Genomic DNA, 17,664 nt, shown 5'->3' with positions numbered 1-17,664 from the left:
GAGGCTCAGAAAGGCTGAGCGGCCTGCCCCGGTCACACAGCTGGCGTGGGATCTGAGGCCGGGCCGCCTCACCTGGGGCGTGTCCTTTGCCATTCCGCTGTGCCCCCTCTGTCCCGTCTGACCTTGTGCTCTGAGCCACCTTGATGGCCTTCCTGTCCTTACACCTTTAAGTCCATTCACAGCCCTAATGCACCCTCCCGGGTCTGTCCCCATGAGGGACGGGGCGCCTCGTGTCACAGTGCCTCCCTCTCAGTGTCGGTCGCTTGTATCTTCGCCGCCAGTCTTCTTGGTGACTCCAGACAGGCTGGGAGCAATTTGAGCCCAAGAAGCGGGATCCACGGGCCCAGTGTTTGTGGGATGGATGGGCACCCGGGGGGAGCAGGGCTACGGGCAGTGTGGCCAGCGCTCCTGGCTGGCGCCTAGCACCCGGCCGGGCTGCTCCTTGGTGCCTGGCAGGGCCCCGAGTTCTCTGGCTGAGGCCTTCCTCCATTTAACACGGAAGGCCCCCGGGAAGACTCCTCTCGCTGAGGGAGCGGGTGAGGATCCGTGGTGTTTATACAGAACATTTCGAAGCAGTGGGGCCGCACGGACTGGCAGCCGCCCCCCACCTGCCCATGTGGCAAACCAAAGCCCTGAGGGGTGTGGAAAGTGCGGGGGCTGTGGTGTGGGGCGTGGGCCTCGTGTGTCAGTGCACGCTGGCCCTCCTGCTCCCGGCGACTTCCTGGTTCTGCCCGGCATTGTGCCCGTGGGCCTCTGGCCTGGCGGGGCCTCGCGCTCGGCTCTTAGAGCTGCCTCTACTTTGTCCTGCCCCCGGCGGAACCGACCGGCCGCGTGTCTCCATCGCGCCGGGCGTGGCTCCCTTCCTGGTGACCTCGTGTTAAACAGAAACTCGTGGGAGCCCGGTAGCGTCCTTCCCGCTGCTGAGCAGAGGCTTTGTCCCTGGTGGTCAGGTCTTCAGGGCGTCCAGGGGTGGGGGAGGGGAGGGGCCGAGGACCGTTGGCAGGAGAGACTGGCACACAAAGCCGGGGGTCTGGGACTCGAGAAGGGGCTCACCTGGGGGACTGCCCCCGGAGCTGAGAGCTCGTTCTCCCCTTCCTGGGCCACAGCTGTTGGCCAGTAAGAGCGGAACCTCCCGGAAGGCAGGGAGCCAGGCCACCCCACTTGTGCACGTTGGTTCCCCCGGGGCTGTGATTTCACCTGTCTCCTTGTCTCCGCAGTGGGTTACGGCTCCTGGTTTGAGCACGTGCAGGAGTTCTGGGAGCACCGCATGGACTCGAACGTGCTTTTCCTCAAGTATGAAGACATGCACCGGGTGAGTGCTGGGCGGGCGGCTGCCGCGGGCTTGGCGCCTTGCGCCCCTGGGCTCCTGCCGCAGGAGCCCGCCTGCCCCTTGAATGCCGTGGCGGCCGTGACCGGAGCGTGCGGCCCGGCCTCTCCGAGACCCCCAGCTTCTGGGCGAAGGGACTCCCGTGTTCCAGGTGTGCCCGGAATCCTGGCGACCGGTCTCTAGGCTGCGCTGGCACGTGGGACCCTGCCCTCGTCCCCCAGGCCCGGGCCCCAAGGGCAGTTTCTGGGTTGGACGGTGTGCACTTCACAAAGCCCCGTCCGTGATTTGCCTGCCGTGGCCGGGGGAGCAGGGTGACGGCCAGACTCGCCCTGCTGCCTCCTGGCACCCGCTCCACAGGTGACGGGGGGAGAAGGGCTGAGACGGCAGAGCCCGAATTTCTCGTCTCTCGTGGCCTGATTGCCTCAGAGGGGCAGCGCTCAGATGGCTGACACGGCGGCTCCCAGGGCGAGGGCTTCTGAGTGCCCGACACCGGGTGTGGAGGAGGAAATGGCACTAGGTGGTTGTTGCCTGAACGTTCCGGGCTCCGCCGTGGCGTGGGAACAGTTGAAGGCGAGATGTGCCTGTGCCCTGGAGGGCTTGCCGAATGGAAGGAGGGCCTGCCGTGTCACGCGTCACGTAGTCATGTGTCGCATCATCGCTGCCGTTAACATTTTTAACGGCCTTACCGTGTGCTGAGTTTTATCCAAAGTTCTTTGCACGTGTGTTGGCTCACTTACTTCTAGAACGCCGTTATCCTCTCTGTTGGGGCCGCGTCGTCTCTGGAGGGACGTTTGGACGGCTCCCCCTTTTTAGGACGGACGAAAGGCGAGCCTGCCCTAAGCCCCTTCCCTCCCTGGCTCCTCTGCTCCGCTTTGCCGCAGGTCCCCTCACAGTTGTCACCCCTCCTGAGCCCGCTCTGGCTGGGCTCGCCCCTGTACCCCCACGCTGCTCTGTCAGGGTCACCTGTGTCCGCCACACGGCTCAGCCCCGCGGTCTCCGTCCACGTCGTCCCGCGCGACCTCCTGGCGGCAGGTGACCAGCGATCGCCCCCTCCCCCTGGCACTCAGGACGCCCCACGGTCCCGTGTCCCTGGCTGCTGTCTTCCCGGGTGCTCGGTGGTACGCCCGGGCCTCGGGCCTCGGGCCGGGCTCTCGTCTCTTGCCATCCCTGCTCCCTCCCCTGGTGACCGCCCGCCAGACGTGGACCCTCCCCGCCCTCGCTCTCCACTGGCCGCCCTGCACCTTTCTCCCTGAAGGGCTGCCTGGGGAGTCTCACCAGACTGCAGGTTTCCCCTCAAATCCTCCGCAGCTCCTCTGTGCGAGATCGTGGCGGCCAGGTCCATCTGTGTCCCTGAGGTGAAAGTCGTGAGTCACCCTTAACTTCTGACTTCCCGTCGCACCTCGTGTCCCTCTTCCCAATCCCGTGGCCTCTCTTTTCCCAATATGCCCCTATCTGACCACTCGGCCCCCAGTCTCCGTGGTCCAGGTCAGCATCACTTCCAGCCTAGGTCATCACTCGCGCGGCCTCCCGGGCGGCCTCCCTGTGTCCCCCAGGCCCGCGCCCTGTGTGACTGCAGCACGGCGGCTGCTCTGACGGTGCGCGCGCCCGTCAGATTGTGCTCCTCCGGCCGCACGTCGCTCTGGGAGCAGGTCAGGTCTCACTCAGCGGCCCGGTGCCTGGGCGTCTGGCTCCGCACTGGCTGCTTGTTGTTCTTGCCACCTGCGGGGCCGGCTTCTGTTTCAGGGGCTTTGTTTGCTGTGGCCCTGCCTGGAACGTTGTCCGATCCCCCACCTGCGTGGGTCGCTCCCTCACTTCTTTGGGTCTCTGTTGCCATTGGTGACGCTTCCCCCGATGCCCGCTTGAATCGGCCCCTCCCCATCCACAGCGTCCGCCCTTTCGCCCCGTGCTTTGTCACCTGTGTCTGTGTTTTGCTCACCGTCTCCCCTACCAGAGTGAGCTCCACCGGGGCTGGGAGTTTCGGTGCCTATTTCTGCTTTTACGTCCGTGCCTGATGCGTGACAGTTCTCAGGACGCATTTGTGGATGGAAACGTGGCCTTCGCGGCAGAAGCCCTTCCTCCTTGTTAAGAAGCCGGAGGCCCAGGGATCGAGGGGCTCGCCTGGGGTGGGCTGCCGCAGGCTCCATGAGGGGACGGTGAGCGAGCGAGCGAGCCTGGGAGGGCGGCTCCAGGCAGAGCAGCCCGGCGTCCTGACCAAGGCCACGGCTCAGGCGAAAGAGTTCATGTGGAGAGTCCACGTGGTTCCTGGTGGTGGGGATGGGGACAGGCACTGGGAGGGGACTCAGTGACACTAGGTAAGCTAGGCAGGGCACGGTGTGGAATTTGGCCTTGATCCTACAGAGATCTGACTGGAAACACGGAAGGAGGAGCAGGCTCTGCATGAAGAGGCAGCTCGCTTTTGGCCTTGTTGAACTTGAGGGGACCGCAGGACGGCCAGCAGGGATGCCACGAGCAGGAGGCCACGTGACTCGAGCTCAAGAAGGGGAACAGGTGGCGTGGGGCCCTCGTGAGTCCTGCCTCCAGTGTCTGTGCCCTCCTGCAGCCTCCCATGCCGACACCGGGCCGGGCCATGCGAATTTGGAGGCCTGGCCGGGCACGCCGCTCTCAGGAGCTGGGGGAGGGCTCACGTGCTGGGCTGGCCCTCGTAGACGTCGTGTGAGATGCCCGAGCGTCCCACTGGCGACGCCGGGGGAGAAGAATGGTGGCCCAGCCGCCAGCCCTGCCCGACCACCAGACGTGAGCAAGGCCGTCACATGTCTCCCAGGCCCAGGCGTCTACGGATGGCTGCAGGCCTGGGAGGGGGGCCTCCGGGAGCCGACTCCCTCCTCTCCCTGGTGCCGACCTGGGTGTGGGACCCGCTCTTGTCGAGGCCTGTCCGGGCCCCGTAAGCCGGGAGATGAGACCGCTCCTCCGTCACAGGGTTATAAGAGGATCACAGGCGGCATCATCTTCGAGCAGGGCCTCACGCACGGGAGGTCAGTAGCACTCGGCGAATGTCCGTCATTGTTCTTTTTTCACATCTTAGGGAGGTGTAGTGCATACGGTCCAGTATACAAATCACATGTCCACAGCTTGATAGATTTTTTTTACGCACATACGTCTGTGTAATCATCACCTAGATCGGGATCCAGAACATTCTAGCTTTTTCCAGTCAACACCTCTGCTTCCCGTTGGTGACCAGTCTTCTATCTCTGTCGGTTCCGGCTAATTCTGCTTGTTTTTGAGCCTCCCATGAACGGAGTCCTGTGGCACATACGCGGGTGTCTGCCTTCCTTTGCTCAGCGTAACGCTTTGAGCTTCGGCAGTGCCTCGTGGGGCAGGCTGGTTCTCCGTTGGTGTGGTTTTCCGTTGCGGCAGGGACACGCCAGACGCCACAACTCGTTTCGCCATCCGGTGTTGCCGGGCGTTCGGGTTGCTTCCATTTGCAGTGGTTAGGAATAATAACGTCCTGTGAACGTGCTTGTGTCTCGGCAGACAGAAGCTTTCGTTTCCTCTGGGCACCGACCCGGGAGCGGGGTGGGGGGGGGGGCACTAGGCATGCCGGCTCCACAGAGTGCTTCGCGCCCGCCTGTGCCATGGGTGTGCACTCCCACACCACAGGCCTGGTGTGCAAGGAGAAACCCCGAGCCCGTTCAGCTGTGTGCACACGCACAAGGGCCCGGACAGCGGCTTCCCGGAGCCTCGGGTGACTCCGCAATGAGTAACTTGACCATTATTTTAGTTACTAAACCATGACGGAATGGGACGTAGCACGTACATAACTTAGCAGCTACACCACAGACCTGTGCCTGGCTTCTCTGGCTTCGTTCCAGGCCCTGAAAGGTGAGGGTTCCTGCCGTGCCTCACTGGCCTCCTCAGCAAGAAGCTCAGACCCCCAGCCCTGCCTGCACCCCTCTCAGCTGGGACTCACATTCCCAATGCCAGAGGAACCAAATGGCATTTACTGTGGCCAAGGGCCTCACTTTTTTTTTTTTTTTAATGTTTTTATTTTATTTTTGAGACAGAGCATGAGTGGGGGTGGAGTAGAGAGAGGGAGACACAGAATCCGAAGCAGGCTCCAGGCTCCGAGCTGTCAGCACAGAGCCCGACGCGGGGCTCAAACTCACGAGCTGTGAGATCATGACCTGAGGTGAAGCTGGACGCTCAACCGACTGAGCCCCCCGGGCGCCCCCCAAGGGCCTCACTTCTACCGCTTACTCTTTTTTCAGAAACCTCAGTAAGGGTCTGGATGTCTCTAATAGAGATTAGAGAACTGTCACATTTTTAGGAATTCACGTGGTTTGCATCTTACGCCAAAAAAAACAGCCCCAGGTGCACGTCATCGGGCTCCAGGAGCGTGGACGGGCCTGGCGTGTTCTCGTCTTGGGTGGGAATACTTAGCAGCCGAGCTCTCTCTGCCCTGTGCGCTCCCCCAGGGGCTTCTGCGTCTCCCCCCGGCGCCGGGGGCTGTGCCCGCGAGCCGGACGCCCAGCCGGCTGCCCCAGCGTGTCAACCCACAAATCCTGCCGTCGTCATCGGTGGGGTGGTCTCACCAGCCACAGGTGAGCAGTCTCGACTGTGACCGGCGGACCAGACACGCTAATTCGCGGGCGGGCAGTGAGCTCGGGAAGCCCTGCCAGCCGTCCAGAGCTGGCCCACGGTGGGGACGCTGCCTGCCCGCACGGCTCGGTCTCATAACCGGGGAGCCGGCTCGTGGCAGGCGGCCGCACCTTCCGCCGCCGGGCGGATGTTGTCCCCACCTGGATTCTGTCGAGTCCCTCTCCTGTGGTGTCTCCCCCGAGGGCCTGCTGTCTCTAATCTCCGTTGCTGTTTTTTTCCTTTCAGTTAGAGCTACCGCGTGGCAGGGCAAGTGAGGGGAGCTCTTTCTAGTCCGTTTCCTTCTCACGTCTCGTGTGCTCCGATCCTGGCCGAGCCCTGCACACGGGGCTTGGAGCCGAGCGTCGGAGCCCCTGCCTGGTTGGAGCCCCTGCCCCGGGGGTCAGCTGCGAGGGCAGGACGCAGGGCCCAGTGGGGAATACCCTGGGAATCCAGAGAGGAGCTGACACTCAATCCAGCTCTCCCAGAACCCTTTCTTTCTTTAAGGTTTACAAAATACCGCGTCAAAGAAACTTAATGGGTTTCTTTACCCAGGCCTTCTCAGAGGCCTTAATGTGGTGATGCTTTATAAACCATCAAGGAGGCAACAGCCTCCAGCATTTTCCTAACTCGGGACTTGGACGCTGGCGGAGCCTGGAGACTGCCTGGTGACAGGTCAGGGTTCTGGGCGCATTTGGCCATGCACAGATTGAGACCATGCGGTGCCTTGGTATTTCCCAGGGAGACAGTGGCAGTGATGGGGAGGGGCTGTGCGTGCCCCTCCGGAGACCCAGGCTGTGTCGCTAACAGTGTCACTGTCCAGAAGCGAGGAGCGTTGGGGCCAGAGATGGGCTTCCGTCCATGGAGTCGGGCGTAACTGAATCTTTACTCCAAGCCAGCTCCTCCTGCCTGGCGAGGGGGGCTGGCCCTGGGGCCTGTCTGGGGGCCATAGGTGCCACCTTGTTCTCCCAGCTGATTCCAGCTGATTGCGTGGACGGAAGGGGAAGGGGAGAGTCTGCTGGTCTGGCTCCTGGCACGGTTCTGAACTGAGTTTTCCTGTCTTGGTGCTGTTTTAAAATGACCACCGCGATACCAGGACCTCGCGCCTGCTCCAGGTGCCCCAGACGACTGGGGTTTGAGTTCCGGCTCGGCCCCTTGAGAGCCAGGCACCCTCAGGCAATCTCTTAACCTGGCTTTAACTTCCAGACCAGGCCAACATCAGGTTTGTCTCGAGGACTAAGTTAGGAAGTGTGAACAGAGCACCTGGCGAGTGATCGGCCCAGAGCGCTCGGTCAGCAAAGGCGCTGCCTCTGACGGGCCCCCTGCTCTCTGCTCTTGTATTCCAGGACCTGGTGACGATGGTGGAGCAGCTGGCCAGATTCCTGGGGGTGTCCTGTGACAAGGCGCAGCTGGAGGCCCTGAGCGAGCACTGCCACCAGCTGGTGGACCAGTGCTGCAACGCCGAGGCCCTGCCCGTGGGCCGGGGTACGCACGTGGCCCCTCCCCCCTGCCCCCCACGTCAGCGTCCTCTGCCCCGGGCCACGTTTCTCCAGAGCCCTCTGCTCCGTGAGGGCCAGAAGGCCATCCGAAAGCCGGCTGCTGTGGATGGAGCCCCGCGGGGCCCTCTGCTGGCATTTGCCTTGTAGCCGTGCGGGTGGCCTTTTAGGTCACGGGGAGAAGGCTGGGATGTCCCGGGCTTTGTGGGCGGACGTTTCAGGCAGACGCCTTCCCAGACACCCCGCCCAGTGGAGCCCGGGAAGGGCTCGGGGCTGTGAAGTTTCGAAGCTCGGGGCCTGTGGATGGGCCCTCCGTCCCCACGGTGGGTGCTGGTGCCGCGCGGGCTTCTCGGAGGCCGGCGCTCGCTCCTGGCACAGAGCTGGCTCTCGGGCCTGAAGCACCTTGAGGCGGAGGACACAGTCCAGGCAGGAAGGAGCCCTCTCCGGGTCCGCCCCGGCTGCTGTCTGTCCTTCAAGGCTCATGATATTTGAAGCCACCTGACCGTGGAGAACTCGGGCATTAAAATAAATGCCCTGTCCCCCGGTTGGTGGCTGTGGCCACGGCAGCCACCCTCTTGGCAAGTGTGAATTGCCCGTGACGCTGGGTGCCGCAGACCTGCCTCTGGTTCCCAGCTGGGTGAATTCAGAGCGTCCGCAGGTGACGGAATGTTCCAGGGGCCGGCCCGGAAGTGCGGCTGGAGCCAGCTGCGCATCTTGGACGCGCGGGCCTACCTGGGCTGGCGCCGCGGGCCGCGCGCTGCGGCGCGTCCTGCGGAGGGGCCCCTCCAGCTTTGTGCCCTTCCTCTAGACCGGGGCGGCCCGAGGCGGCCGTTCTCAAGGTCAGGCGGGGAGAGCCCTCCTGTAAAGGCAGAGCAGTCGACCGAAACCGCAGTGCCTCGCGGATTATTTCCCTGGCTGCATCTTCACAAATATTTATTATTTAAAATTTATTTGCTCTTTTTTTAGTTTTGCTTTTGCTGTGTTTTGTTATCCTTGGATGTGACCTTCTCCAAAATACCCCTTTTGGTTCGTTTGCGTGGTAACGAAGTGGCGAGAACATACTGCGTGCCCATATGCTCCTTCTGATGTGTTTGCTTTATCATTGTTTACCTTGGTTTTGCTTTATTTCAGTTCTTTGATTTTGTTTTCTTTTAGCACATTGCCTCTTTGCTCAGAAGACCTCCTTGCGTTGGTGAGAACGTAGGGCTTGAGCAGACAGCTGCGTTGCTTAAATTTGATTCATATCACAGCATATATTGCACTGTCTTGATTCCAAACCCTAAACCAGGTGGGTGACTCCTTTGATGAGCTCTCAGCTGCCTCAGCTGAGAAAAATAATCGTGGAAAAATATATTTACAGTGTGGCTGGTCTAGAAGCTTCTAATTTCGTCCCTTAGGTATCATTAGAGGGTAGCAAGAACAGCCTCTCCCGTTTGGTTTTTTTTTTTTCCTCGCCGACACTGATGTCTGATTTTGCATTACCGACGAGAAAAATCCTCGTCGTGGCAGATCTATTGGCTCAGCGTTGGCGGGCTTGCAGTTTCATACTTGAGGTCCTGCCAGGACAGGGGCTTCTGTTATAACGGAGCTAACGAAGTCTGTTTGCTGGAGACGGTCAGAGCTCCGATCTCAGAGATGCTGACACGGAAAGGAATTCTAAATGAGCATTTCTGTCCCCCGAGGCTGTGTTACTCCAAAGCATGATGGCAGTGCCCCGGTGACGGCCTTCACGGCCCCTGGAGATGGGGGCTTAGAACCCCCCACTCCTGCCGCCCTCCCGGTCACCGTTCACATTTGACCAGACCAGCCGGAGATTTTGTAGGTCACGAGGAAAGTGAGTTCAGTGGCTTCGGGGAGGCATTTTGAGCTCTCTTTCCCCGAAGACTTCATGAGTGAACGGGTAGCCCGTACCTGCTCGCTGGTCGGCGGGCTCCGTGCCCCTGCACGCCTGCCAGGAAAGGTCTTGTGTTTTGATCGAGCCCTTGCCTGAGCCGGAGCTGCAAAGAGTGACTGGAGATCGCCCGCGACCCACGCGGGGCTGAGTGGGCGAAGCACACACTCGGCGTCTAGTTGTGCAAGTGCGTTTCCAGTGGGGTCTTCTGATCCCTTTAAGGTCCTCCCCAAGGTTGCAGGGGCGGGCTTCTCAAAATCTTCACCCTTGACCCAGCCAGGAGGCCTCCTGCTCACCATGAAAGGTTCTGTCTTTTTGGATGATTTTTTCTTTTTTTCCTTTTTAAATTCTCCACAAGCAAATGCCAACTTGGCGGAGCTGTCGAGTCGAGTGAATAATGCTGGCACAGAGGACCCAAGTCCACACGATGCCTAGAGCAGCAGATCTGCTCCCCGGAGACTGACTGTCCTCCAGGGTGTTGTGAATCCCCCGCCCTGTGCCTGGGTGCCGGGCATCCGCCAGGGAACAGGGGCCGAGGCCTTGCTTGCGAGCCTCGGCTCTGCGTATCCGTGCCCGTGGGCCCCACCCAGCAGGGAAGGGACACCAGGATGACCAGCCTCAGGGAAACGGGTTCAGGTGGCCTGTCCTGCCCCCGCTAGGCCAAGCTCAGAAGGGTCCAGAAATAGATCTGGAACCTTCCAGAACCATTTCCAAGGCTCCCTTTGGTTCGGTATCTGGCCCGGCGGCGAGTGAATTCAGCACACTCTGCTCTCGTTTGTGTTGCAGGAAGAGTCGGGCTGTGGAAGGACATCTTCACTGTCTCCATGAACGAGAAGTTTGACTTGGTGTACAAACAGAAGATGGGGAAGTGTGACCTGACGTTTGACTTTTATTTATAATCACGGCGACGGCAAACTTGCATGCTCACAGCACCCAGACGCTCTACTAGCTAAAAGTCCCGTATGCACTCATTTGTTCCTTGCTGGACGAACTCCGGAAGCAGCGTGAGGCCCGGGGGAGGGAGGGAACGGCCGAGACGCCGGAGGAAGAGGGGGCCCTGCTTCCCCTCCGGAGCAGCCGTGTCGCCTTTGGGCTTTGAAGTCTCTCCGTGTGCGACCACAAGCGTTGTAAAGCTGGCGGTTCTGACGGCCTGTATCATAAGTATAGAGTCTGTAACATACGCAGCTAGAACGTCTGCCTTTTACAACCCCACATTATTTATTGTATTTTATAGAGCTTTTCACTTGGAAATCTAAATAAATGTCAGTAAACCAAATAGAAGTTCATTTCCGAGGGGACTCAGGAGCGAGCCACACCCAAATGGTAGGAAGATCTCAGGGTTGACTCTTTATTTTTGTAGTTCTGTTCTGTATGGCACAGCCGTTCTGTTCTCACCCGGTTCGGAGGTGAAGACACAGGAGGAGTTGGGTGTGTGGGGGCCGCTGTTCCTTTCGATGAGTTCAGTGCTCTGTAACCTTCCTGAAACAAAGCAGGGACCGTCCGCTCGGCATCTGCAGGGAGGATGGCCCTCTGCCAGGGCCTCCCAGCGGGTGGCCTCAGACACCCCATACGGAGGAACCAACAGAACGTTCCTTGAGGGAACCTGCCGGGGAGGCCGGCCGACGGGCTCTCACGCGGTGCCCGGAGAACCTGCCGCAGAGACCGAGCGTACGTGGAGTCTGAGTTTTCCTTCCCCGAACTCTCGTTCCCTGAGGCAGAGAGCTCTTTATGCTGGCGAGCAGATGCTCCATAGTAAGTTCCTCAGACTCGCTCATCGGCCAGTCTGTTCTGTGTGCGCCCGAGGCTCCCGGCCACGGGAGAGCCACTTTGCAGGTTCAACGCCCTGTTTCACTCAGACTGGTTGGCCGTCTCGCCTTTGCACCCCAGTATACCTGCGGGCGCACGGCCTTTGCACCCCAGTGTGTCTGCGGGAGCACAGGTGATGTCTTCACCGCCCCACCCCTTGCTTCGTCGTCTGGCCCGCATTTGGCTGGGGAAGCGATGAGACGCGGCCAGGCAGCGGCCGGGCCGGCCGCCGGTGTGCGTGTTGCCGCCGCGGCGGGACCGGGGTCGTCTTGGAAGTTTACGTGGCCGGCAGGCGCCCCCGGTGGTGGCTGGAGGGTCGCCACCACGTGTAAGGGTCTCTGTGCTGTGTTGCTGTCTTGGAAGAGGTGCAGACACACGCCGGTGTTTTATGCGGCATTGCATGGTGGGCTTGGCTGCGCCTTTTCTGTGTATCTGTGAGGGAGGCTGCTTTCTGTGAAATTTCTTTTCTATTTTTCTATTTTTAGTACTGTATGGATATTACTGAGCACCACACATGATCTGTCTGTGCTTGCTTGCATCTTTAATAAAGACACGTCCCATGCCTCGTGTTGAGCGCGTGCTGATGAGTGCAGAGGGGTAGCCTTCCAGGGCAGTCGCGACTGTGAGCCCCGCTGACACCCGGTCCCCGGGGTTGGCCGCCGAGGGTCTCAGACCCACGCTGGTTTGGCTCTTTCTCTCCGCTCTAGACCTTCCAGGCGGTGAATCCCCCCTCGCTATTTGTCCGGTCACCTTTGGCATCACTTACGGGCCGAAAGGAGGGCTGGGGAAAAGGAGATCGGGGTGTGTGGGGCCTGCCCGGGGAGACCCCGTGTTTCACGCGGCGCACGGCGGTGTGTTGAGACCGACCCGGCTGATTGCACTCGACCACACTCGACCGCTTTGAATTCCAGAGCCTGCCTTCCTGATTCCTGCTGGCAGGAAAATCCAGGACATCGTTTTACCTGATAAAGCTGGGGCTTTCTGGAAAGCACATTTCTTTTCAGACGGGACCTTTCCTTTAGGACTCGGGTGGAACCCCAGAACTGATGTTGGTCTCTGAAATTACCCTGGATCCCAGGCCCCAAGTTAGTCAGTGGAGTATGCAGTCTGCTGCCCCAGAGGGTCTGCTCCCAGCCCATTTGTCAAGCACCTGAAATAAAGCAAATAAAGCAAATGAAGGCAAAGTGGGCGAATCAAGCAGCAGGGCGGGACCGTGTAATCAAAGTGCTGATTTACCAAGTGTCTCCCCATCCCTGCAGACTTGCTTTCACTTCCTTTCTTGGACTCGTTTATTCAGTAAACACTTGAGCACCTACGATGCCCCGGGGCTGCTGTAGGCGCTGGGGGTACGGCCGGGAGCACAGAAGGGCCTGGCCTGCATGGTGTTCCTCTCTGGGGAGGAGATGACACCCCCGTCACAAAACCTGTGTGAGGTCAAGCTCGAGAGGACTCCAAGGGACCCGGTGATAGCCGAGATCAGGAGGAAGCGAGGGGACCAGGCTTGAGGCCCTCTGGGGTGGGGGGCCCAGGAGTGGGTGGGGAGGGCAGGGAGGGGGCTGGGCAGCGAGAGGAGGCTGGTGTGGCCGGAACTCAGTTTTGGAGGGTAGCCAGGAGCCAACTCACCGAGGGCCTTACAGGTCACGGGAGTTTGGGTTTTGTCCTAAGAACTAGGAAGCCACAGGAGGGTTTAATCAAAGGGACACTGACCGGTTTGCATTTTTAAAAGCCCCCTGACAGCAAATGGATTACAAGGCCTTTCTCCTGGCTGTGTGAGTCACTCAGTCACAAAATGAGGGGTGGGGGGCTGTTTCAGATGATCCCAAGGGCCCTTCTGACCCAGTAGTTGGCTCTACGTGTTCGTGGGCGGCGTGTGTGAGGGTCTGCACATTACCTACAGTTCCTGCCTGGGGCCCTTGGAGCTAAGACGAGGGCAAAATGATTCGAGGCACAGGTGCCGTGCAGCTTGCGAGGGGGCCCCGGACGGGTGGAGGAGGTGAGAGCGGCCGGGGAAGACTGCGGACTTGACCGGACAGCTGCCGCGGGATTCCCAAACGGCAGGGTCACAGACCAACAAGATTGCGACAAGCATTTGGGGGACCAGCAGAGAGGGCTTTACTCCCAAGTAGTAGCGTTTGGCCGCAGCCCCGCGGCAGTGTGTGTGCTGGCCTGGCTCGACACTGGGCCATCTGGGACACGCCATCTGTTTTCCCTCCACGCGCCCCCATCACTTCATCCGAGGGGGGACCAGGAAGGGCTTCCCAGCACAGATTCACTGGCCCTCCCATAGGAGCAGGTCAGCCACACTGGTTTGACCCGGTGTCGCAATTTACACAGTGGAGACCATCTTCGTCCATACCCCCTTCATGGCGGGGACCTAACAGGAGGTGGTGGCTTCGGACCAGGGATGGAGCATCAGCACCGCCCCCCTGGTGGCCACGCCCCCTCCACCACGCCCCTCGCAGGCCACGGGATGGAGTGTCAGCACCGCCCCCCTGGTGGCCACGCCCCCCCGCCACGCCCTTCTCAGGCCACGGGATGGAGCATCAGCACCGCCCCCCTGGTGGCCACGCCCCCTCCGCCAGCAGACTTCCTCAGGCCACAGCCGGAGGTCCCTCCCTCGCTCCCTCCCTCCCTCCTGTGGCCTCAGCCCTGGGGATACAGGCCGGGCGCCCAGTGTCTGTCCTGGGAGGTCCCAAGTGCGGGACAGTTTTCCCACCACCTGAGCGGTGACTGCTGTTTGAAATGGGTGGAGGTCAGGTCCTCGGGTGCCCATCGCTCTCCTGTAGCGTTTGGTCCCAGCCCCTCCCGTGCAGCATTATTGCCCACCCTTCATTGTAGAACGAGCATTTGCAGACTGGGGTGGCACTTTCGTCGGTCAGAGGATCCAGCCTTACCCACCGACACCGACGTCTCTGACAGCCGGACCTCCCGTCCCTGACAAGCTGGCCACCTCTGGGGACAGCCGTTCCGTTGCTGGCAGTGCTGTCCAGCCACGTCCTCCGGCCCCTGCCCTGGCCTGGCCCCGCCTGCTGGGACCCCCAGCCCTGCCTTCGCCTGTGAGCATCCCCGCTGCTCCCTGGTGCCCCCTGCTTTCCTCTCTCATCCCGCCCACCTCACTGTTCTACAGCTGTCTCCCCCACCCCCCATGGACAGTGCCACGCCGAAAGCAGGGCCGTGCTGTGTCTTTCCCTAGGTTGGAGTTTGACATATAATCAGCGCCTAAAATTGCTAAGGGAGTGACATCTTTCATGGTCAGAGTGGATTTTGCTTTTTCTGAGAGCCATCTGCCCTGTACCTTCCTGGCTGCGCCCTCAGAGGCTGTGTCTTCCCAAACAAGAACGAGGCTGGCCTCCTGACCCTGAACTACCCCACTGGGCCTCTGCCCCGACCTCTATACACCTCTTTCTTTACTGCCAATGGGCCGTGGTGTCCTCCTCTTCCAGAACATCCTTCCCGACCACTCACTGGCTTCCCAAATGTCGGTGTAACTGGGGGATGGACTGTCTGGTGCCCATACTTCCCCTGTCCTCCCTCTGTCCCAAAGCCCGGAAACACAGGACCCCTGAGAACTGCATCGACCCTTCGGTGGCCACGCTTCTCCCTCTTCCTTTCTCCTTCCTTGGTGTTTTTTGAGCATCTACTCTATGCCCCGGTGGGGGTCCCGGAGACACACCCGATGTCAGTGCCTCTCCCCTGCAAATTTACCCCACTGTTACGTCCTCTGGGGACCCTGCTCTCATTCCCACTCAGATAGATACCTACAGAGAGACGCCTGGTGGGGGATCTGAGGACCCCGGCTCTAGAGTCCCGGTTCAGTTGTGTTTGGCTGCGTGACCCAGGCGAGCCACCTGCCTTCTCTCAGCCTCAGGATCCGTCTCTCCCAAATGGATGTTTTGTTGTAAACAGTCTCTAAGGTCTCTTCCGCTTGTTCAGGGCTCAGCGAGCTTGCCTGGTACACGCAGCGGAACCCAGCCCCGTTTACACGCACGTCGCCTCGGCAAACGGGAAGCAAAGGCGTGGTGCGGAGAGCTGGCGCTACGGAGAGGTGACACCAAGGACAGCGGGGGGACTGCTTAATGTAAGAGGAGGGCCGCGGGCCGGGTCTGGAACCAGGTGGGAGTAGGTAGGGCAGGGGCCAGCGGGAGGCACGGCAGGTGGGAAGAAATAAGATACGCTAGACCGGGTTGGGCACCCGGTCCCGATTTCGGGTGTCGCCGGGACCACGGGGGGAAGCCCCTTTTCACCTCCTAATGGGGAGGTCTCAGCCCAGGGGTCTCGACGCTCCACCCAGTGCGAACAGTCTGTGACTCTTAGGCGGTCAAACCGTCTGTCAACTCCACCCAGGAGGAGCTGACGAGTGGGGGAGACCGTGAACTTTGAGCCAGCCATGGACTCTGCGGCGAGGGCAGAGAGAACCCGTCACGGTGCACCTGCCACCCAAGCTTGGGCCCGCGGGCGCCATCGCCAAGGCGCGCTGAGCCTTTGCCAAATCTACACATCAGATGACAACTTGATTCTCACGCTTGGATCCCTGCAAGCTAGTTGGCACCGGATGTCTGAGCCACAGTCCCTAAATCTGTCCCTCACCATTGACGGAAGGAGTCTGTGCTCTATTAAAAGCATTCTTCAAGCACCAGAGAATGCGAAATGTGTTTAAAATATAAAAATCAACCAGAAAATGCATTTTTCTTCTCTTCACAGTTGTCATCTTTGCATATCTCCATGGCGTTGAGCGCCAGCTGGGAACAGAAGTCCTAAAATACCCAAGCGAGGCCATCTCTGCAGAAGGAGAGACTCTCAACGGAGCCAGCAAGACTCTCTCTCTCCTCCAATTTATGCATCCTCAAAAAACTTTTAAGTGGATTGGTTGAAATCTTGTTTTCCCCCTAGTGTTCCTGTCTCTCAGTTCTCCCCTTTTATACTCCATGGTATGTGTGATTTCCAGAAAAAACAAATCCCAAATACAATTAGTGGCTAGGAACCCATCTCACTGTGCTCAAGAACGACTGGCCGTTTGGACCTCTGTGTCCACTTAGGCTGTTCCCCTCTGCCCGGATTGCCATTCCTCAACGTGGGTGATGCCGATTTAGGCTTTGAGCTCAGTACAGGTGGGGTCCTAATCCAAGGGCCCCGATGTCCCTCTCCCACCACTTCCAGGGCTGCTACTTTGGCCCTCACTGGTGCCCAGTGACCATCTGCTTCTTGAGGGTGGTCATGTCTCTTCCTGGGGGTAAAGAAGTTAGCTTCCTGAGAGGTGGTCGGTCAGTGAAACCTTGATGACTGGAACGCTCCCACTGTCTGCTGAATTCAGCCGCCCCTCCACAGGTCCTTGTTCTGCAAGCACGTCATTTGTTACTCGCCGCACAGGCCCCCTCTGGCCTGGCTGTGCTGCTCAGGGGCCCTGACCTACACGCCCGACACTCTCTTCTCCAACGGTCTCTTCTCATGGACCATTTAGCCTCATGGAAAAGCCTTTCCTGCTATTTCTTTTAAAAAATTTTTAATGTTTATTTTTCGAGAGAGAGAGAGAGAGAGAGAGAGAGGCACAGAGAGGGAGACGCAGAATCCGAAGCAGGCTCCAGGCTCTGAGCTGTCGGCACAGAGCCTGATGCGGGGCTCAAACTCGAATGGTGGGATCATGGCCTGAGCCAAAGTCAGATGCTAAACCGGCTGAGCCCCCCAGGCGCCCCCTCTGATTTTACCAGACATCAGGAGGGCTCCTGGTCATGTCAGACGGACTGACTTTCAGTGGCTGGTGGCTGCCTCTGTCCGGGGTCTCTACGCCACTTGGGCCCCCCCTCAGGGGCGAAGGCCAGAAGCACCCTCAGCCCGGAGCATGGGGGACTGCTATGTCCCGTCACCACCATTCTCAGAATTCTCAGAAGGGAGCGTGCCAGGCGTTAGAGCCTTGAATTCCGAAGGAGTGATAATCCCCTGTGATCGTATATTGGTTTGCATTTGTTAAGAAAACATCTGAGTAACTTCTCAGGTTTCCTGGCCAAAGACTCCGTTCACAGCCCCAAGTCGACGGAAGGAGGGACGGTGCCCGTTCGTCTTCTCACCGCTCGGCTGAGTGCGGCGCTCCGTTCCTATCACATCATCCGTATGTGCTTGTTCCCGAACGGAAGGCAAATTAAATGCTAAACAGCACTAATTACAAGCTGCCGCAAGACCCTGGCTCTTAGGGAAGAGAATTACCTGTGATTGGCGGGGGGGTTGCAGGTTGCCCAGATGTATGGGACATGAAATTAGCTTCGAGCTGCTGGTTTATTCCGGAGGGTGGGCCGTTACTGTCACGGAATGTTCAGGGGGCGGGATGCGTTAAGATTCTAAGTGCCGGGGTTCTACACCGCGGAATCTTGTTCAGGAGCAAGGTAAGTGGATTTCGATCCCTGTTTCCGCGAAAGGAGACAGCCCGTAACTGAGCTCACGAGTGGATCAGCACACCGGAGGGGCACGAAAGCAGGCGAAAAGGCTACACGGGGCCTGCACAGTCTTTCTCCACGTGCAATCCTAGAGTAGGTACGAGAATGACCCCCTGTTTACAAAGA

The 17,664-nt window shown here is 59.7% G+C and overlaps 1 protein-coding gene and 1 long non-coding RNA gene across 4 annotated transcripts in view; one reads left to right on the top strand and one right to left on the bottom strand.

The window, feature by feature from the left end:
* SULT4A1 (sulfotransferase family 4A member 1) overlaps window positions 1–16,094 on the top strand; it is a 38,106-nt gene extending 22,012 nt beyond the window's left edge. Inside the window, exons 5-8 of one of the 3 annotated variants that reach the window (XR_002744050.2) lie at window positions 1,218–1,312; window positions 7,267–7,405; window positions 8,572–8,704; window positions 10,094–11,675. Coding sequence is in view for 2 of the 3 variants with exons in the window: in XM_023257577.2 (XP_023113345.1) it covers window positions 1,218–1,312; window positions 7,267–7,405; window positions 10,094–10,206 (347 nt within the window). In the remaining variant the exon portion in view is untranslated. Of the gene's footprint in view, window positions 1–1,217; window positions 1,313–7,266; window positions 7,406–8,571; window positions 8,705–10,093; window positions 11,676–15,046; window positions 15,192–15,814 lie in introns of those variants that run through there. The other 2 variants (XM_045062487.1, XM_023257577.2) reach the window with 2 other exon arrangements.
* LOC111561427 lies at window positions 9,600–17,462 on the bottom strand. The gene is made up of 2 exons (XR_002744051.2): window positions 17,312–17,462; window positions 9,600–12,263 (listed from the first exon to the last, which is right to left on the bottom strand). It is a non-coding gene; the product is annotated as an uncharacterized LOC111561427 (long non-coding RNA).
* Between the last annotated feature and the right edge of the window lie 202 nt (window positions 17,463–17,664).

This window comes from Felis catus, chromosome B4 (assembly GCF_018350175.1).
Source record: "Felis catus isolate Fca126 chromosome B4, F.catus_Fca126_mat1.0, whole genome shotgun sequence".
In the NCBI taxonomy this organism is placed as follows: domain Eukaryota; kingdom Metazoa; phylum Chordata; class Mammalia; order Carnivora; family Felidae; genus Felis; species Felis catus.
Note: the sequence above shows the minus strand (reverse complement) of the source record. Positions and strands in the feature narration are given on the sequence as shown.